Source organism: Cyprinus carpio, unplaced genomic scaffold (genome assembly GCF_018340385.1).
Source record: "Cyprinus carpio isolate SPL01 unplaced genomic scaffold, ASM1834038v1 S000006809, whole genome shotgun sequence".
NCBI classification, from domain to species: domain Eukaryota; kingdom Metazoa; phylum Chordata; class Actinopteri; order Cypriniformes; family Cyprinidae; genus Cyprinus; species Cyprinus carpio.
Window position 1 is genome coordinate 473,798 of NW_024879395.1, and position 22,837 is coordinate 496,634.

A 22,837-nucleotide genomic window follows, 5' to 3' on the forward strand; every position below is an offset into this window, starting at 1 on the left:
TGTGTGCATCGCTGAAGATCCTCGCAGCACATTAAACCACATGCATTCAGCTCAAACACACATTTACTGACCTCAATAACACAAGATCTGACTCCAAAACTGTGCTGCTTCACACACAATATAACTTTTTTCAAAAGTTTTTACACAATAATTGATTGAAATAAAACAGATTGATCTGAATAAACAGAAATACTGAATGAACTTTAAATGTCGTGTTAAAACATCATAAAACATCTACAAGAGAATCAAGCATTCATTAATATAACAGCATTGTGTGTCTATGACACTGTTTTAGCACAAATTCCTTTTTAGTATGTGGGCAGATTCATCTACAACCACAATCAAATTAAAATAAAAACATAAACATATTTCAAATAAATAGAAATTATTTATCTTTAACCTTGTTATATTGCATTGTTCTTTAAGGCTTTTGGTGATTTATTAATACCATTTCAACAAAATGTATGTGAATGATAAACTATATTTATTATAAGTCATGTTGCAGTTCAGTTGAGCTTAAAGCAGATGTACATGAAGTCAACATTCATCATAACTGTGAAATTAAATCAATCATATTAATCATAGATCAGTCCTGATGAGTTGTGGTGTATTATGGATGATGATCAGTGATCTGCAGACGTTTTCTCATCTACAAACACAAACACATGCAGATGTTGAGTCTATTTATCATCAGGTGATGTTTCTGCAATTTCACATTAATTACATAAAGCATATTTCTTAAAACTAAAAAATAATAATAATAATAATGATGATAATAATTAAAAGTTCAACTTTGCTTTAGGTTTTTAACTATTTGCTTTTTCTTTTTTATCATGTCAGTTATCGTAATACTTGCCCGCTGGTTTTTCTTGCTCACATTTCCTGCAGCAGCAGTAAAACACACATGAAGAAATGAGCAGCAGCACACAAACACTTATAAGTGACATGAAATAGAAACCCACAGATTCTTCTGTAATTAATAAAGAGAAAATGGTCAATCCTTTCAGTCGAACTTTGTCCAGATGCTATAAACTGTACATTTAGAAAGAAAACATGTTGAAAATGTTGCTGCTGATAAACCTGCACATGGCCAGCAAAGCTGACTGATGTCCAGATGTTTGGTCTGGTTAGTGAATGAAGCTGTAGGTGTTTTTATCCTGATATTGCTGATATTAAATGCGTTACATTTACTGATTTCAAGTATTAAGAGTTTCTAACAGAACAAACAGGGTCAGAGCACACATATGAGAGGACATCGTGATACAGACGTCAAGCCGAGAGTCACTTCAGACACAGAAGAGTGACTTCCTGAACAAAAACTGCAGCTAAACATAGACAGCTAAATAAAGTGAACTGGTGTTAGTTCACGTTTGTTCTAAATTCAATGATCTTTCATCTCAATGTTCTAGAAACTCCCTGTCAATCTCAAACATACTGCATAAACAATTTTTCATTGAGACATCATTCTGGATTGCTCTTTATCAGAAACGTTCTGAGACTAACAGGTTTTCAAAGGGTTCAGTTGTGGTTTTAATCGCACACTCTCATGAACATGAACAAACAAACAATGTCTAACATTGTTTGCAGTAGCTGAAGATCCTCGCAGCACATTAAACCACATGCATTCAGCTCAAACACACATTTACTGACCTCAATAACACAAGATCTGACTCCAAAACATCTCATGAACATGTGCTGAGTAGTTATTATAATACACCAAACATCACTTTTTGACTCATGTATGTCGTCTGTTATGGAGGACAAATGTTGTCCCCACAGGACAAATTTGTCTTGTGACCATCTCGGCGGCAGTGTCAACTTATTGTGACGAAATTTTAGTCTATTGATTCGTGTTCGTGAACACGAAATTCCCCAGCAGCGGCGGCATCGGATGTGCACTCAGCACACTTTCGATACGGGTAATGTATTTCTGAGGAAATCATTTTTCGCTGTCTACATAGACATGGACTTTTACTCACCTAAAACCCCGAGGAGAATTGGATTTTTCTTATTTGTTAAAGGCTGATTTTTAAACTTTAAAGCGTACAACATTTAACCTTGGCGATTTTATCAGCTTGTTTTAAAATTTAATCATTCTGTAGGCTGCTGTGTTATGGCCATAATCCCGAGTAAACTCACTCTCTATTTCTTTTCTGAGAACTGTATAAATCGTTTCACAGACGTCAAGAAGATTTGCAAAATAAGCAGGGTAATATTTGCTGAAGTGTACAATTAAGACTGAAAGCGTAAATTAAAGTTTCATCTTAGCGGTAGATGAGCTATTGTAAAGTTGAATGTAAAAACATGTCCCCCTCGTAAGAAAAAATGATCTCAGTCTCTGCATTTGTAATGTGTGTGTGCATGTGTCTTAACCCACTTGCTTCAATGCTGGGACAAAAAAAGTTATGATCTGCTTACACTGACCTTTGTGTTTTGTGTTAAAGATCTGAGCTGTCGCATACGACGTGGCTATTTTTTTTTTTCAGAATCTGTCCCGGTTAGCACTGCAAATGATGGTCTCTCCTCTAAATCCTCTCAGCGAAAGACAACAGTTGTGCTCTCTCATACCGTGTCACGCAACCCAGTCTCACGGCAGTTGCTATTTCTTTTCTGAGAAAAGAACAACCAAGACATTCATCTCCAATAAAATAAAAACAAATACACGTGCTATATGTCTACGAAATGAGCTATTGTGCATGTTCGGGAACACAAATTCCATTTTTTTCGAAATAAGCCAATAATGTACAGCTCCGTCTTTCGTTTTCTCTGCGCTTACAATTCTTTCTGCACAATTCTCTCACTAACTATTTGATTATTCATTTTTAAACTTTAAGCGGGCGGGGCCACCTTTTTCTCCTAGCCAATCAAATGAGCCTCTCGCTGATTCTTCATTTACTGTGCCACGGCCATTGGTTCAATAAATGTTGCACATCATTTTCTGAGACAACAATTAACCAAGACATTCATCTTCATTTAGTTCAAAATAGTTCTTGCTGCAGGAATGGTACTTTTACCGTACACATACACACAAAAAAAAAAAAAAACTTGATATTTTATAAGTTGTGTACCAAAAGGCATGTGTTATTTGAATTTGGAGCTGTGTAGTTTTCACCTCTTCCTCAACAGGCTTTGTGAAATATTAGTTTATTGTAATTTGGAGCTTGTAATTTGGATTCTCTTCCTCAACAGTCTGCTAGTGTATCTGCACTAGTTTAATGTAATATTATATTGTACGTATCTACTGATACTAAATTTTTAAACACAAATTTGGTTCAATAATAATTGTACCAACAGAAATAATGTTTTATTTAACATGTTGTAATAAAAGGGGATTTGACTAAATATTACTAAAACATTTATTAAAATATTTATCTCTAATTTAGTCACCATTTATCATGTGTATTACTATCGTGTAACCACTAGATGGCGGTTTAGCTCTCGCTATATAAATATATAAACATGACTGTGTGTTCCCTATAATGGCTTTATTAAGGTAACAATTAGTTACCTGAATTTGGATATATATTTAGACATTATTAAAGACATATTTATCAAAGTTTTTGTATTAGTCAAATCTGGACACAAAGAAAGCTTTTTGTTACTCATTTTTGCTTCATATAATATCTTGATCAGTCACATGAAAGTAATCAGTGTTAAATACCATAAACAGAAACATGATCTGAAAAATTGACAAATTCATATTTAAGTAGCTTTATTTGCATGGTAAAAATGTTTAACAAAGTATAGCATTCTGATATCATAGTGTCGAGCATTGTCACATAACATCATTTTGATTATAAAGTTTAACATCAGCTCAGTGGTGTAAGCAGATTGTGAAAGTTCAATGTAAAGCCAAATCAAATAATGTTAACACTAGCTCACAATTAAGTATGAACACAGCTTATGAAAGGAGCATGTTTTAATTAAGTTGTTATTTTTATTTATTTATTTTACTGTATATGTATGTTAAAAGTACCATTCCTGCAGCAAGAACTATTTTGAACTAAATGAAGATGAATGTCTTGGTTAATGTCTTGGTCTTGGGGCATGATGTGTTTATTGAACCAATCAGATAAGAGTAAATGAAGAGTCAGCGAGAGGCTCATTTGATTGGCTACAAGAAGAAGGTGGCCCCGTGCCAAAATTGTAAGCGCAGAGAAAAGAAAGACGGAGCTGTACATATCGGATTGTTTCAGGAAATTTTTGCACCACATGCACAACAGCTCATTTAGACATTTGCAACAGTTTGTTTTTTACACTTACAGATTGGTTCTATGCAGTCAATCTGTTTTGCAGTTCTTTAAACTGTTGTTTTCGCTTGCAAATCTCCGTTCACAGGCTTGCAGTGCTTTTGACCGTATTTTGGCGAAAAAAACAAAAAAAAAGTGCCAAAAGTGTAAGCGCGGAAAAAAATGGAAGTCAGAAGTCAGATCATATTTATTTTGCTTCAGCATGAAGCTGCAGTTTCACAATACATGAATTACGCTTACAAGTAACAGAAAAATGCTGCAAATCATTTTTTCTTACGCTTGAAACACGATTTACACCTTTACAAAGCTTCTCTTGCGCATGCAAATTTAATTTACGCTTACAGTCTTATGTACACTTCCGCAAATATTACTCTGCGTATGCAAATCTTTATGACGTAATTTTACCTCCATAAAATGCCATTTTTCCCATCTATTTGGTGTGTCAAATCTAACAGTAGACTACAGTAGCCATGAGCCTTACTTTTAATACATTGAAGACTTCAGCTAAAACTACCTGAGGACCCGCAGCCGATTCTCTTTTAATGATAGGCTATACTAATTTTCTTTCAACACATAAACATGAAAGCTTGCATGAAAATGCATAAATACGATGTCCACCACGCCAGTTTGTGACATAGCTACTATCTTCAACACATAAACACGTGTTGCTTGATAATTCAACAATACGATGTTATGACCATCTGTTTTATCGAATAGGGCTTGGGTGCGCCGCGTTGCATTCTGGGATGTGGAGGCCATGTTGATGGCCTCGTGAATGAAAACATACAGCAAGTCGCGAACGAGAAGAAACAGAGTTGGGAGAAAGAAAAAAATATGTTAAAAATCGCGAAAAGGTTGTGGGATTTACAGGGATACGCTAAGTAGGGATGCCAGGGATCGGTATGTGGACAAAATCGGCACTATTAATGGTTTGGATCAATATGAAAATCCCAACAAAGAGTGGAGCACCGACGACGAGTTGCTGCCGCACTTTTGCATTACAGATATCTTCGGCTACCTTGTTGTTTTGTGAGCGCCTACACTTCAGAACAGTTCCGAAGCTACAAGTCATTGGAGTCTCATGTGCAGTTCACAAATGGATGGGTTAGGGAGCTGCAGATCATAAAGCCGGCAAACAGTATACAGTAATCCGGACAAAAGTAAACTGCACTCCGCCTAGTTGCTAGTTTAGTTACCGTTAGTGCTAACAACCATTCACATGTACTTTTAACCTAACTTATGTGTTTCAAAATTTTAGTTAGTAGCTGTCAACCCTCCCGTTTTTTTTGCGGGGTTCTCATGTATTTGAGCTCTTTCCCGCTGTCTTCCCTTTGTAGTATTTTCCTGTAAAATATCCCGTTAGCCCTTCCATCGGACCTGTCAGTCTCTGTGCTGTTGTCCTGTTGCTACACAGTTGCCCTTCCAGCAAACAGATATTGTCAAACCATCGTTTTGCTTAACGTTACTTGAAAGCAACCTTAGCGTGATATGGGCTTTTTAAGATAACAGCGTGGTTGTTGTGAGAGCACGATTTCACGTAAATCGGTAAGCAAAGTCACGTTAGACATAGCTTCACAATCTCGCTTAGTTAAATGCAGCAATTGTAGTACGAATTTTTGCTGTCAGCAGAGGGATAGCAACAGAAAGATGAATGTAGAAATTTTCCCGTATTTTGGATGAGTAACCCAGGAAATTTCCCTTATTTTCAGTCTTTACTTAAGCTTATATAAATTAATTTTCAGATATTATACCTCACTTGGTCTCCGTGGTCGCGCCTCCAAGCAGGAAAGCAGTGACAGTTAATCCATTTTTTTTCAAAGGGCGATTATATGTTGCGCTATTACACCCCACAATACAGCAACGGTTTACCATGGTTGAAATAGATTTTTAATTAATCAAATTAAGACACACGGCTGAGAGGGAGTCTAAACACTGCGCAGTAGTCCGAGTAGCAGTAAAGAAGGCCATCAACATGGCGGCCACGCCAAGTAAAAAATAAAAAAATAATTTAAACAATACGATGTTATGACCATCTGTTTTATTTGATTCTCCTTCGATTGTGAGAACGGGGTATTATTATATTAATTAAATTAAAATAAAATAAAAAAATAATTTAATTAGTGGACGCCAGCATTACCCGTGATCCTCAGCTTCTGTTGCTATGGAGACGGAGCCATTCCTCATTATCAGAAAAAAAAAAAAAAAAAAAACGGGAAATAAGGTTTGCTAAAAGTCTAACTAACTTCAACATAAGCTATCTAGAGGATGTAATTTTCTCTCGATCATCGTGGTTCACCCACTACGTCACTGGAATGTCTCAGTTATAGTGATATAATAATAACTTGGCCTAAAGTTACTGCCCCTTAAATCTGGGATGAGGAACCCCAGTCGCATGTTACACACTTTTTATTAATTTATTAAGTATTTTTAATAAAATGGGAATCTCTCACTATTGGTGTACTCATTTTAAATCTTTTATCAACATATCTAGCCTACACTACATAATTAACATTTTCTGTTCTCCCTGCAGATCCTGTCAAACTTCACCTTTCTGACCCTATAGATACACCTGATACTCAAAACCCAAAGAGCCAACCTCTATCTACCACTTCATCATTTTCTGTCTCTCACAACCTCTCTTCCTATCTATCCCACCATCTATATTTCTATCCATCTCTTCAGTCTATATATGTTATCTGTCTTTCAGTCTATTTCTACGTCCCGGTTCCTCCTAACAGTTCTAGTGAGACATGCAGGCCTAATCCAAGCGCTGTGAGCAGCCTTGCGCAAGTGTTCTGATGATTCAGTGTTTCCCGTAAAGGATGTCATACTCCACAGACTCGCTGCATCATGTCTTTTACTGCCTAAAATGTTTCCCATAACTGTACACACACACACACACACACACACTCGGCCTTTGTTAACTGTGAACATCGTTTGGTCTGACTGTACATGTGCCGGCAGAGCACAGCACCTGTCGCCATTAAATTACATTATATTTCCCCCATAATGTCATTAATATACTTGTACATACTGACTTCAACTTGGGCCACCAAATAAATAGACTGCCGTTGTTATGTAAGTATGAGAGCTAGATTATTTAGTGTACAGGTCGTTTCAAGAGTTATAAACAAAGTGATTAAAATGTTAAAAATGTTTAATGTTTAAAAATGTGGAAAACACTCATTGCATCACACCATCTCCTGACTCTATTATTATTTGTAAAATAGGGGGTTCATGGAGTGTGTGTATACATGGATATAAGTATAACAGTTTATATTTCATTAATTTGGGGAAATGAACAAGTGTCTTATACCTCAATGGACTATTTGCCCAACCAGCTTATTCCTGCTAAAATGTTATTGATAGTGTAAAAAACATCAACTCTGAAGCACATGCTGATTGATGGACTAGCAATTACTCAACATTACTCACTATCTTCCAGAAACACTACATTCAATTAAAGGTAAAATAGTAAACACATAATTCATTTAAATGGAGCCGGAATCGGAACCTGAAAATTTGTATACTGTAATATTTTGTTGAATTTTGCACTGTTTAGAGACGCATGCAAAGAAAATAGCGCATCCATGACATCCATGACTTGTAATGTGTCATTTAATACGTAATAGTTGTAACAGAGACTCACTTTTCATGTTGAAGCCTAGTGTCTCGCTGTCGTCGTTCATTAATTCGTGTAAAACACACATCAGTTGTTCAAAGACTGTACAAAAACAACCGACGAGCAAAAATGTATACAGTAAGTAGAAAAAAGGTATTTACAGAGCTACATTAAAAAATTCACAATAGTTAGAAGAGTGGATTTCGGTATACTGATACATATTTCTGATGGGCAATCATAGTTCGTGTATAAAAGACTATATCTATAACCTTTTCAGGGGAATGTACTGTAGTGTAATATTATGGTTCTAAATCGCGATCACGTTACAACAAGATGACATAGTCCCTCTACCAAATCCACCAAAAGTGTACAAACAGAAAAATGTACCACTCAGTAGATGCTAATAGCCTAGTTGTGACAGATGGGGTGTACACATAGACCGAAGCTTTAATGTCAAGCGGAAATGTTGAAAGAAACGAGTATGACGAGTAAAATGTGAACATCGTCATCAGGTATCTGAACAAGAGGTCTAAATCTAGTGCCTTAAGAAAAAAAAAAATTAAGAAATTTAAAGCAAACTTTATAAAGAATATACCCAAATGGTCACGATCGGGAATTTCCACTTTCATATGCTAATTTTCTTAGTGATTCAGTGTGGGTTCTGTGTGCACAACATTACTTTATTTTTTTATGAGTGTGGAACTTCAGCAACCTCAAACTTTACTGAATTTCTAGTTTTGACCGCAATGATGTGATGTGTTTCAGTTGAAAGTGTTAAACTGCACTGAAAAAAATAATATGCTATTTACTTAAAAATATAGTGCATCCTTTTTGTATCCCTTTTCTTAAGTAAATTTAACACGGAATTTTAAGCAGTGTTACCTTAAAATCTTTAGTCGACAATACTTACATATTTGAGTATCCTAATGAACAAATTTATTAGTTGGTGTAACACAATATTTTAAGTAGATTTTACTAATAAGTGTAAATTATTTCTACAATAAAAGTCTTGCTTACCCCATTATAAAATTTAAACTCATTTAGATTTATAATTTTAAATTTTTGTATTTTAAAATACATAGGTACTGCTCAATACTTAAATTAGATATATATATTACAATGAGTGGAAGACATGACAGACAACTGGTAAATATTAAATGACTTTATTTTTTACAAATGCTACTTAAAATCTTTTAAGTAGCATTTGTAAAACGTTTTTAAAAATGACAATACAGATACAGTAAAAATACTGAACAGTAAGTATCAACATCTTTTATATTTGTGGTGTTGTGTGTGTGTGTGTATGTGTGTGTGGGGTAATATATTACACAGTGTTTGATGTGTTGTTTGCGTGTTTGTTTAAGTGCAGTGAAGTGCTGAGTATGTAATGTGTGGTAGTTGTATGCTTTTTTTGACTTGCATGTGCGAGTTTTACAATGTTCTGTGGCATTAAAAATGCATTACAGTTTGTATCGATTGCTAACCCACAATTCATGAAACAATTCACAGTTTTCTATAAAACATAGCCTCAAAACTACACACCAACTTGTGCAAACTTCAAACTTCCAGGTCGAAATCAAACACATGTTCTCTTTTGTCAAACTCAAACTTTGGCCGCAGATGATACACAAACCTGAAGCTCATTACACTAATGTAAAGTGATCTTACAGTAAATGAAAAGCACTACGTAAAAAGCGCTAGAAGAGAATAGACCAAAGACCAAACAACTGATGGTAAACACACGTTGGGGAATACTGCATGTTAAATATATTGTTTTAAATAAAGAATATAATATGTTTTTTTTTTTAATATTTAAATGATAGATGATATGGATAGTAAAGATACGTTTAACATAAAATATATAAAATAGAATTAAAGCTGTTAGATGTACAGGTGGTCATTTTAATCTTTTTTGCTTTTAAATAGAGGTATTTTGGAACAGCTAAACAGAGGCCCTGCAAAATTTCTTTTCTGCTCTGTGTCTGAAAATAGCATAGATATGTGTAAGGTTTACGACCATAGCAAAGTCAAATAATTATTATTTCACGGGTAGATTTGGTCCATATGTGAAATCACCATTTGTGTTTACACACACTTTTTTAAATGAAGCATAACATGCCTAATGGCAGTGAAGGGCACAGTTCTTAAATTACATCTCTAGGATGCACGGTTCCGCAGAGGCATCTGCCTGAACCATCTTTAATGACTGAATACAATCGAGGGTCTTTCTCTGAAAATATTTTTCTAAAAGATACATTAACTTCATCTAAACTTCACAGTGCTGTGCTGTGACAAACAAACAAGCTCCTCCGCATACGTTTAAAGCAAAATAAATATCTTTTTCAACATTTAAAAATACATATATACTTTGCCAACATTTTTCATTTTTTTTTTTTTGTGTGTGTGTGTGTGTGTGTGTGTGTGATAAACAAGAGAGAGAGAGAGAGAGAGTTGGTATTAAAACTTTGAAGATTATGCTAAAAATAAGAACTTTAAAGAATCTAAAGTGTTTAATGCGTAATATTATATCTAATATAATATAATCATATAAGTAATAATATTAAAATTATTATGTATTATATAAATTATTATATATTATATACTATTATATAAAATATAAATATTATATGTAATATAAATTATAATTTTGTTGAAATTTAAGACTCATCGCACATAAGATGTAGTAGGGTGTACTGTTTATTTAAACTCTACATTAATGTTATGCTTTGAAATAATGTACCCCATTTACTTGGATCATGCAGTCTAGAACTCCACCCTCACCGCGAGGGGGATGTGAAGCACCCCCTCAGTTTCACATACAGGAGAATACCACTACGAGGACCTGTGAGATTTTGTTTATGATTTAACTTTAAAAATTGTATTTTATTTTTTTAATTTTATTATTTTATTTTGGGGATATTTCATTCATGTTTGGACATCTCTTAGCAGTCTAAAAAATGTACGGGATAATTATTTTATATTTACCATTAGAAATGTTCATTTTATATAGTATGTTATATATAATCACATTTTATGCATTAAAATAAGATAATTTTTCTTATTTTTTAAAAGAAAAGAATGGTGTGTTTTATAAGTTAGTAGCATGATGTCATATATAATTATTTATTTCCATATTCTTTAACCCTTTGGAGTCTGAGTGGGTTTTGGGGGAGTGGAGATAAACGTATTAATGATTAAAGTCTGAATATACTGTATTTATCACGAACGGAGCTACAAAAATATGTGAGCACCATGAATGTACATGTCTGTGATTTTGTGAAAGCAGCGTTTATGAGTAGTTTTTGTTTAAAATGTGTTTAAAATGTGTTAAAATGTTATAAATGATTTGCTTTGGTTTAGTAACATGTTTGTTACTACGATGTGTTTTATAAGTTTGATAAACTTAAATGGCGAATACTTGTTTAAAATGTATGTTTTGCTTTAGTAACATGCTGTCATATATAATTTTATATTTTATTTATTTTCATATTCTTTATAATAGAGATAAGTCTTTTTTTAACTTGATATGTTTATGTATATGTGTGCTTTTTTATATGATTTATCAGAATACAAATTTGTATACTGACATTGATATTACACTGATATAACTGTGCAAATGTGTTTATGATGAAATTTGAGTCGTCATAATTCGGATCGCTTAAAAACTAAATAAAAAACGTACCCACATACAAAATTTTATTGTGTGGTGGTAGGTGTACAGTAAAAATAAATGATTATACAGCTTTTGAAAAAGATCATTTATACTACATGATCTTCAGAATGTTTACTGTGATGGTAGGTTTAGGGGATGATACTGTATAAAAATCATTAATATAATGTAAATATGAATATAAAAGGTTTTAAATATAATGTAGAAAATGTGTTGCGACAGTTAATGTGAATTGAATTGTATTGTGCCTATGGAAAGTCTGCATAAACATGTCAATGACCTGGCCGGACATGTCCTGGTCCCCAGTACCCCATATCATTAAACCATATAAATTTTCCTGATCCTGGTAGAATGTACAACATTTTTATATTTTTAGTGATGATTAAAACTAGTGAGAACACATAATTTATTTACACTCAATTAAAAAAACAAAAAAATAACGAGAAAGTGATTAAAAGAGACATAAATTCAACATGATACCTTGAGAGAGACGGAGAGATCACGAGAGAGGGGTGAAAAGAGACATAAATGCAATAGGATACCTGAGCGCGCGGTCCACAGATGTGTCTATGTGTGTGAGAGGATTTAGAGGAGAGACCATCATTTTGACGAATAACCGGGACAGATTCTGGAAAATACCAAATAGTCACGTCGTATGGACAGCTCAGATCTTTTAACACAAAGGTGTAGTGTAAGGAGATGATAACTGACTCGTCCCCAGAATATTGGTAGCACGTGGGTCTAAGACACATGCACACACACACACACAGAGACTGAGACAGAGAGAGCACGAGAGAGGGGGACATGTTTTTAGACGATTCAGTTGAACAATACTCATCTACCACTAAGAGGAAACTTTTATCCGTTTCTTTATTAATTGTTTTATCTCCATTTAATTATTAGGATTTTTATTTAAAATCTTTACTATATCGCCGTGAAATGATTTATACAGTCAACAGATTATATTTGAGAGTGAGTACCGCTGAGAAACCTCGAAGCACAAATTACTGTTGTACGGCTTTCTCGGCGCCAAAGTCAGCCTTTCCATCATCTCTTCATCCAATTCCCTCTCGGGGGTTTTAGGTGAGTATAAGTCCATGTCTATGTATTTTTCACAGCTCTTTTTCTGATTTCCTCAGAAATTTGAGGGACCCATATTTATCTATGCGAATGCAATCCGATGCCGCCGCTGCTGGGGGAACTCTCCCCGAGTGACGGGGCGTAAAATTTCTCACCCTAAGTTCACCTGTCACCGGATGGTTACACAGAGACAACATTTGTCTTCCGTAACAGACGACAAGGTCAAAGCCATGTGTCTATTGTTACAAACAGGTGACGTAATTTAGGGATAATCCCCTAATGACATGATATATTACAAAACAGATGACGGATCACAGCTGCCGATTATTCACGGAAGTTGTAAATATTGAGTCATTTCACATTGATGACGTATAAACATGATTTATTACAAACAGATGTCATATCACATGTCGTAACAACAGCAGCGACCGTTACAAGGTCAAAAGGTCAAGGACGAGTGGGGGAGGGGTCAATGTCAAAAGGTCAAGGTCATGTGGGGGAGGGGAGGGGTCAAAAGGTCAAAGCCATAAATCAAAAAGTTATGTTTGGTGTATTATAATAACTAATACTGTGCTGCTTCACACTCACATTATAATCAATCATGAAACATTTTCAAAAGTTTTTACACAATATTTAAAAATAATTAAAATGAAATAGATTAAACTTTTAAATAAGAAAACAAACAAAAAAATGTTTTGAAATTCAAATAATGTTGAATTAAAACATAAAACATCCATATGAGAAAACAAAGTTTATTAAACCAATCTGAGCACTCTTGTGTGTCTGTGACACTATTTTAGTAAAATTCATATCTTATTGGCCAGATTTACCTGCATATGACTCTAAACATTTTACTCTACCAAATGCATTTTACATTTTTATGCATGTAATGTTAAACTATAAATCTTTAACCTTGTTAAACCACATGTTCTTTTGTTTTATTTTTTTGGCTTTTGGTGAATTAATACAATTTTAAAAAATAAGAGTTGTGGTGTATTATGGATGATGATCAGTGATCTGCAGACGGTAGATGATCTGTGTGTATTCTGAGAGACTTTTCTCATCTACAAACACAAACACATGCAGATGTTGAGTCTATTTAACATCAGGTGCTGTTTCTGCCACTTTGCATTGATATATTTTAAATTATATAATAAGCATATTGTTCATTTTAGAACTATTATAAATGTAAAAAATATAAATAAATAATCAATTTGATTGTTAGCGTTAAACTATTTTGCATAAAGAGTCTTTTTTATCATGTCAGTTGTCGTAATACTTGTCCTCTGGTTTTTCTTGCTGACATTTCCTGCAGCAGCAGTAAAACACACATGAAGAAATGAGCAGCAGCAACAGACAAACTACTGTTATAAAGAGTGAAGAATATGAATTCTGTACCATTTCTGTAATTAACAAAGCGAAAATGGTCAATCCATTAAGTCTGACTTCATACAAAAAAATATAAATCACACTGTTTAGAAAGAAAATTTGTTGAAAAAATATATTGCTAATGTACCTGAACATGGCCAGCAAAGCCAACCGATAAAGCATACTATTGTAATGTGAGTAAAAACACAAAGTAAAGTAAAATCAAAACTGCAGATGATGTTTAATAATCTGTTATTATTGAAGGGTTGTTCCGAACCAAAACTGGCCTCTTCAAAAGAGATTTTCAAAGGATACAATTCATGAACACTTCGATCCTGTGATTGTTTGCGCAGGTTTAATTTGTTTGGCATGAAGTAATGGCTGTGAGGTTTAGATTTTGACTTCACCTATATTTGCAGTTATGCTAAATATTCATAGACATAAACCTGGTAGATTTTTTGATAAAAAAAATTATAATAAATAAATAAAATAAAAACCTTAGGTTTGTGTACATTATTAATTACCATTTACAGCTATGTTTATTGGTCCATTTATATTTTTCATATATACAGAAATAATCCATTTTATTACACGTAAAGGACTGGCAGTAATAAAATTACTACAGTAAATATGTGTAAAAATGTAAGTAATACACCAGAGAAAGAATTCATGTCCTTTATACATAAAGGGTCCCCTGAGAAACAGGTTTTGGTGCATGCTTCAAATTTTTTATTTATTTTATTTTTTTAAGCTTTCACTCTGAAGAGTAAACTTTTCAAATGAATAACAATATACATAACATACATTACAAAGATTAAAATAAATAAATAACAAAATAAAACCTGCATTGCATGTTACCTTACAAATGATGAATTTATCCTGTCTTAAGAAAGGATATTGGTTACAGTTTGCTGTGTAGTGGAAAATAAAAGTAGATGGGAAATACAATTTATTTTGAACAAACCCTAATTTTTAGTGTTGTCATTTCTGATTCACTGCTGCCAGACCAATAAGCAACTTTGTGTCTATTATAAGAGGTTTTTGAGACATATTTGTCTTACCGTAGACAGTAACACTGATATCTTGTCCGATTTCCCTCTGATGCTGCAGATCTGTGGTTTTATAAAGTCCAGAGTCTGTTCTTCTGATGTTTCTGATGGTCAGAGATCCAGTGAAAGAGTCCATCTGCAGTCTGTCTCCAAATATCTCATTACTGCTAAACATATCAATGATGTGCTTATAGATTTCAGCTATTTGAGTCTTTTTGATTAAAAGTGTTACTCACCACACAGGACAAACAGGATCAGAGCACACAGATGAGAAAAAAAAATCATTCTGGATGTTTTTATTTTTTATTAGTCTACAGGTTCTCAGAAGGTTTATTTGTGGTTGTGAAAGGAAACTGGCAACATCTCACACTCTCATGAACATGAACAAACAAACATCATCTAATATTGTGTGCATTAGCTGAAGATCCTCGCAGCACTTTAAACCCCATTCAGCTCAGACGCCACATTTACTGACCTCAATAACACAAGATCAGACTTGAAGTGAACATGTACCAGTTCACACAAGGCATATGACAATTAATCTATATTAAATATCTTACAGAACATTTTACACAATATTGATTAGAATACAATAGATTAATGCTGAGATATTTAATTTAAACATTAAAACATATTTAATAAATAAAAAAAATCCACGACTGTTTAAATTTCTGTTTTTAAACTAATCTCAGTACTCTCATGTGTCTGCAACACAAGTACAAATACAAATCAAAATTACATTTTTTTTTTTTTTCAACTTTTTTCAACTGCTTACACAAAATCTTTGCTTGTCACAGAATTTCTGAACCTGAAACTCAAACAGCAGAACCACACACCAAATCTACAAACCCATACACTAATTCTTGGTTTTAGACTGTTTTCAGTTTCATAAAACACTTTTTGCAAAACACAACGCACAATTCTCTATGTACTGTAACAAACACAAATCTAACAAGAATTAATATTATGGCAAAGGTGGCAGTGCTTCATTTAGCAAGAGATGCGAGACATTTTGTGTTTGCAATTCTTGGATTTGTGTGTAAAGTTTTGAAAAAAAGAGGCAAAGTTTTGAAAATGTGTGTGATCATCTAAAAATAAAAAAACTGTAACTGAGTAGATTCATCTGTTATTGACTTTAAATTACACGCTGAACTTTCATTTCACTGTATCAAATGAATGTTACATTTTTATGTATGTAATGTTAAATTATAAATCTGTAATCTTGTTAACCTGCATGTTGTTCTTTTAAGCTTTTTGTGATTTATTAATACCAAGTGTGTATGTGAATGATAAACTATATAATATTTCATGTTGCAGTCCAGTTGAGTTTTATCTTTGGAAGAAGTAGAACATGAACATTCAGCATAACTGTGAAATGAAATTAATCATATTTAGCACAGATAGTTGTGGTGTATTATGGATGATGATCAGTGATCTGCAGACGGTATTCTGACCGACTTTTCTCATCTACAAAACATGCAGATGTTGAGTCTATTTATCCTCAGGTGCTGCTTTCTGTTGTTTCTCATGTATACAATACATGTACATTGTAAGCATAAAAATAAGCATATAATTTACATACAATAAGAATTTTAAAAACTAATAAAAATGAAAAAACATCAACTTTGGCTGTTATAGTTTTAAAGCTTTTGCACATAAAGAATTATTTTTATCATGTCAGTTGTTGTAATACTTGCCCTCTGGTTTTCTTTTTGCTCACATTTCCTGCAGCAGCAGTAAAACACACATGGCTATAACTGGCATACACAACACAAATAAGTGACATGAAATAGAAACGCTCAGCCACTTCTGTAATTAATAAAGAGAAAATGGTCAATCCTTTCAGTCGAGCTTCATCCAGATGCTATAAACTGTACATTTAGAAAAAAAAAATATGTTGAAAATGTTGCTGCTGATAAACCTGCACATGTCTGACAGAATTGAGTGATGTTGAGATGTGTGGTCTGGTTTCTGATAGGATTGTTGATCACACAGCTGTAGGTGTTTTTCTCCTGATATTCCACCTCCAGAGGTAGAGAGAGACTGATGCTGAGATCAGACACACTGATGCTGGACAATAAACTGTTTCCTTTGTACCAGGAGAGAGTCACATGACTACACAATTAGCAGCATCACTAAAATAAGATCACTTGAGGGGATAGTTCCCCATCATCTACTCACCATCATGTTGTTCCAAACCAATAATTTATTTTCTACTATTGAACAAAACAAATTAATGTTGGTAAAAAATTCAGCAAACAATTTGTGCAAATAATAAACTTAACCGATTGTTCACACACTGCTGTTCTCTTTATAACATTCACTTGGATGCAACAAAACCACAAGTTTAGCACATACACACTATATCATGCTTTGTTCATTTACCCAGCACAATAAACCACATGCACTGAGCTCAGAACCAAGACTTACCCACCAAATCAATACACTTCCACAAAAGCATACAACACAATTAAAAACAGAAATCACAAACCATAAGAATATTTACAAACTAAAATAATGTTCACTCACTAAACCACTCAAAAAACAGTTAACCACTCAAATAAAACCACATTTAAATTTTAACACAATTTTCTTAACATTTGTAATCAAACATAAATTATCTAGTATATGAAGTACAACTTTTATAAAATCTTTTCATATATGCATAAACATTTAATAATTTTGTTATTTTGTGACTGAAAACAACATCTGATCCTGGGATTCATAAAAAATTGAATTAAAAAATGTGCATCAGTTTTCCATGAATAAGCTTATATGCATTTGATTGAACATAACAATCCTCTGTATCAGGGCTTTACTGTGGCATAAAGAGACAAAAATAATCAGTGCAGAGAGAATTTTTAATAATGCTTGTTCAGAAATACACAAATCACTTTGTAGGGTCAAAAATTAACAAAGCCTTCTGTTTTCCTGTCCCAAACATATCTTGAGCAAAAGTGCTGATATCGATCAAGGCCTGTAGGCCAACATGTGTATACATCAGGGGTCTGCTAATTGTCACACCTTTTGCCCAGTGGGTGAAGCTGTAATCTGCTGATTGGTCAGTTTGAATTTGGTACCATATTCCTCCAGATGTATTACTCCTTGTAACTCCTGGATTAAGAACAACAGAAATCCAAGAAATAATCCAACTATGCACACTGCTTTCTCAAACTCTTAAGGTAAAATGTAAATTCCTCCTTCCTGTTGAATCTTGAACATGTAAAGTGTGTAAAACACACTGGACGTCAAAGATTTAGGCAAACCTCAATGAAACGCTCAACCTGAGCTGCTTGTGTGTCAAAGTGCAGCCTCCTGTGATAAAAACAACAACCTGACAAGAGTTACAGTTTCCTTTGAAAGTGAGATATAATGGTACTCTTCTGACTTTTGATTTCAGAGTTTTGTTTTCCTCAGAAAACAGTTTCATGTATTTTAATACAATGCTTTCCAGGAAGTCAAACTTTTCCACATGAGCTCTTGTCAATTAGTATCTGAGTTTTTCTGTGTTCATCTAAGTAACGAAGTAATCAAATCAGTAATGCAAGTTACTTTGTTTTCTCCTTTATTCACTGACAGCTGTCCTGTCTCTGTGTTGAGAGACACTGAGAGTGAGGTCCAGAGACACTTCCTTCAGCTTGAGGCTCATTCATTTATTTTTTGGTGTGAAAGGGCTCTCACAAGTGCAAAAAATAATTGTTTTTTTTTTTTTTGTTATTAAAAAAAACAAAAAAAAAAACAAATAAGCAAGCCCAGTCCAGGTGACAAAAAGTAACACAATTACTTTTAAAAGTACATTTCCCCAAATACACGACAATGTGAATTCAACTTTTATGAATAAACTCTAATGTTGATTTATCTGAACATGTCCGCCAGAGATCAGCTGCTTACGAAACATTTCAAAATGTTTGCTGTTAGATGGCTTTGATTTGGTCAACCATGAACAAGCGTCTAATGGTTTTTAACTGAACTGAACTCCAGTCAGTTTTATAATGTAGACTTATTTTCAATTAATTTAATGTATATGAATGTATAATACAAGGAGAATGATGCTTAATTGCTTTTAATGAAGCCCTGCCTAATAACACACAAAACAAACACCACAAATAAAACACAACTTTAAAGAACCTTCATATTTAATTGTATTGAATTAGTAGATCACATTGAAAAGATTATACTTTTATGAGAGCATTTGGTTTTGTTTTGTAAAAGGTGTCATTATACTGTACATGTTTGACCGCTTCAGAACAATTGGTTGAGTTGATTCAGAGCCCCTAAAAGCTTTATTTCTCCCTTCACTGCTCAGCTGCTGTCATATAAGCGATCATTATTTTATATCTCTTATGTCTATGTATAAAGACAAAAGAATTTTTCAGATCCTTTTTTTTTTGCTTCTTTCTATACTACGATGGCATTTTAGTGCCACGTTAAAAAAAAAAATAATAATAATAATAATCTAAGATTACGAGATTAAAGTTGTAATAAAAATAGAAAAAATACAAAAATAAAATAATAAAATAAAATAAAAATGTTTCGAGAATAAAGTAAAAAAAAAAAAATTACGAGAATAAAATCGAAATATTACAAGAATAAAGTTGAAATATTACGAGAATAAAGTCTAAATTTTTCAAGAATAAAGTCGAAATATTGCGAGAATAAAGTCGAAATAAGATATTCCGAAGTCTCAGCCACCAAAATCAATGTGGCGTGAGTCAGATCGCTGTATTTGCTCTTTCCGATTACAATAATGAGACATTTTTGTCAGATCGCTGTATTGTGGCTCTTTCCGATTACATTATAATGAGACATTATTTTCATTATAAATTAAGCTATAGGTTACTGTTTTTTTTATGCCTTCTGATGTTCCTTCACTTTTTTTTATCTTGCTAGAAACTTGAAATAATTTCTATTTTGTGATAAAACTGATAGAGTTTAGAAAGTTGAGCTGTGTTATATTAAAGCAACAAAGCACAAAATTATTGCGATTACATGGCTGGTGTGCTACAAAATAATGAATGGAAGACGTTAAATATTATGAGAAATAAAAGTTTGGACGCCACAGACGTTTTTGCGGAGTAGGCTGTGGTGGAATTTTCACAAAGAAAACGGTTTAATTTAATTAATTGGTTCACATAAAATACAGCAATCTGATCATTAAAGAGCTTGAAAAACACAGTATTGTAAGACAAATAATTTCTTGTTTCGCTATAAAACTGCTTTTGAAAGCTGAGACATATTAAAAGTAGGCCTCCCAAAAGCACAAAGCTTATTGCTAATGGGTGGCTGGCACACTACAAATAACGAATGCAATGGAAGACATGAAATATTATTTGCAGTGTTTTAAAAAAAGCATTACATAAGAGAGCTACAGCGCACATCCCCCCCCCCCCACCCCCCGTTATTCTTGAAACATTTTTTACTTTATTCTTGTAATATTTCGACTTTATTATAGAAACATTTCGACTGTATTCTCGTAATATTGCGTCTTTATTCTCGAAATATTTCAACTTTATTCTTGTAGTATTACGACTTTATTCTTAAAACATTTAGACTTTATTCTCTAAATATTTCGACTTTATTCTCTAAATGTTTCAACTTCATTCTTGTAATTTTCGACTTTACTCTCGTAGTATTACGACTTCATTCTTAAAACATTTTGACTTTATTCTCATAATATTTCGAAAGTGAAAATGAAAGTGACATTCAGTCAAGTATGGTGACCCATACTCAAAATTCGTGCTCTGCATTTACAACACACCCAGAGCAGTGGGGCAGCCATTTATGTTGCGGCACCCGGGGATCAGTTGGGGGTTCGGTGCCTTGCTCAAGGACACCTATGTCGTGGTATTGCCAGCCCGAGACTTGAACCCACAACCTTAGGGTTAGGAGTCAAACTCTCTAACCACTAGGCCACGACTTTCCCGTCATATTTTTCATATATCCTATCCTATACATATCCTAATATTTCAACTTTATTCTTGAAAATATTTAGACTTTTTTCTCATAATATCGACTTTATACTCAGAAACACTGTTTACTGTGCAACACAAATACCTTCCACTATTAAACACATAAAAAAACCAATATAAAACACAAAAAAAAAACAAATTAATATAAAAAAATATAAAAAACGCTGAATATTTCGACTTTATTCTCGAAACAATTCAAATTTATTCTCGTAATATTTCGACATTATTCTCATTTTCAACTTAAATCAACATTGTTGTAACCCACAAGGTTCCTGATCACATTCAAAAAACCAAACACAACCCAAAACAGTATTTAATACATGCTATTAGATTTGAAAACATTGCCCCCTGGTGTTTCTTTGTGTTCTGTTTTACTGAGCTCTTCCAAATCTGAAGTCATAAACTACAGCAGCAACTGCAGCCACGCCCACCAGAGCAGAGACGACCAATCGGATCACAGCTTCAGTAGAACCACAAAACTGAACAGAGTCTGAGGAAAGAAACAGAACATGGAGACGTTAGTGTGCATTTTAACCCTTTCAGGTCTGTAAAGAGCATTAACATTACCACTCACATACCTGCACACCTGTGACAGAGTTCAGTGACTCTGAGATGTGTGGTCTGGTTGCTGATGGGATTGTTGATCACACAACTGTAGGTGTTGTTATCCAGATATTCCACCTCCAGAGGTAGAGAGAGACTGATGCTGAGATCAGACACACTGATGCTGGACAATAAACTGTTTCCTTTGTACCAGGAGAGACTCACAGCACTCACATTCACAACTGAACACCATAGTGAACAATTCTGACCTAATGATCCTGAGGATGAACATTTTGAAGAGTTTGCAGTGATGACAGGAACAGGCAGACGAGCTGGAAAATAATTAAGGAAAAAAAGCATACTATCCAGATTCTCCAAAATATATTTAACAAATATTAAGATGACTTCTAACGATGTGTGCATATAAAAATGGGAAAATTAATGGTCCTGACTAGTAGGAAGATTAAACAATAGCACAAACAGACAAGGTTTCTCAAATTCACAAACAGTAATATAAAAATGAGATTATTAGAGTAATTCTTTACTCACCATAGACAATGACACTGAATCTCTTGTATGAGTTTTCTCTGTTGCTGAGGATCAGTAGTTTATAAAGTCCAGAGTGTTCAGTTCTGATGTTTCTGATGGTCAGAGATCCGGTTTGATTGTCCATCTGCAGTCTGTCTCCAAATGACTCATTACTTTCATACATAAATATGTTTTGGTTATATATTTCAGCAATGCGAGTCTCTTGTCGTCCAAACATCCACAATAACATATCTTTGCTCTGTACTTGAATATCAGTATTTAGCATGATAGAATCTCCCTCAGTCACTGATACTGACTTCATTTCATCACCAAACACACCTGAAATACATATAAAAACACTAAACATTACAAACAGAAACAAAAAAATTAACAGATCTCAAATAATTATTTCACATATACAAACACTGCTCTAAATGTTCATTCTGTTAAATGTCTTTTTAATATCATTTCCTTAAGCTTGACAGACAGAAAGGTAAAAAAAAAAAAAAAAAAACCTTTTTGCCAATACAAAATGAAGAGTATTTAGTAATTTAAAAAAAAAATGTACTGAAAAGTTACTTACTGCACAGGATAAACAGGAGGAGAGCGCACAGATTAGAGAACATTATGCTGGTTCTGGAAACTCTCATTTCAGATATATATATCACAGGTTTCAAACTAACAGGTTCTCATAATAATTATTTGTGGTTGTGAGAAGAAACTGGCCCCCTCACACAAAAACACACAAACACACGCAG

General features: G+C 33.6%; 1 protein-coding gene across 1 annotated transcript; it reads right to left on the reverse strand.

Annotated features, from left to right (window-relative positions):
• Nucleotides 1–13,618: 13,618 nt before the first annotated feature.
• LOC122144954 lies at nucleotides 13,619–22,409 on the reverse strand. The gene is made up of 5 exons (XM_042756179.1): nucleotides 22,101–22,409; nucleotides 21,587–21,883; nucleotides 21,467–21,498; nucleotides 16,961–17,105; nucleotides 13,619–13,686 (listed from the first exon to the last, which is right to left on the reverse strand). Exons 1-5 carry the CDS (start codon nucleotides 22,399–22,401, stop codon nucleotides 13,619–13,621), a joined length of 843 nt encoding a protein of 280 aa, XP_042612113.1. The 5' UTR covers nucleotides 22,402–22,409.
• Nucleotides 22,410–22,837: the final 428 nt, after the last annotated feature.

Bases quoted from the DNA above. Each gene is read 5' to 3' on its own strand.
- LOC122144954 (XM_042756179.1), bottom strand. From the start codon at position 22,401: ATGAAGTCAGTATCAGTGACTGAGGGAGATTCTATCATGCTAAATACT. The intron at 21,884-22,100 runs GTGAGTAAAGAA...ATTATTTTCCAG, and splicing joins ATTCAGTGTCATTGTCTATG to CTCGTCTGCCTGTTCCTGTC. The intron at 13,687-16,960 runs GTTTATCAGCAG...TTGTGTTTGTAG, and splicing joins ATTCTGTCAGACATGTGCAG to ATGAGAAAAGTCTCTCAGAA.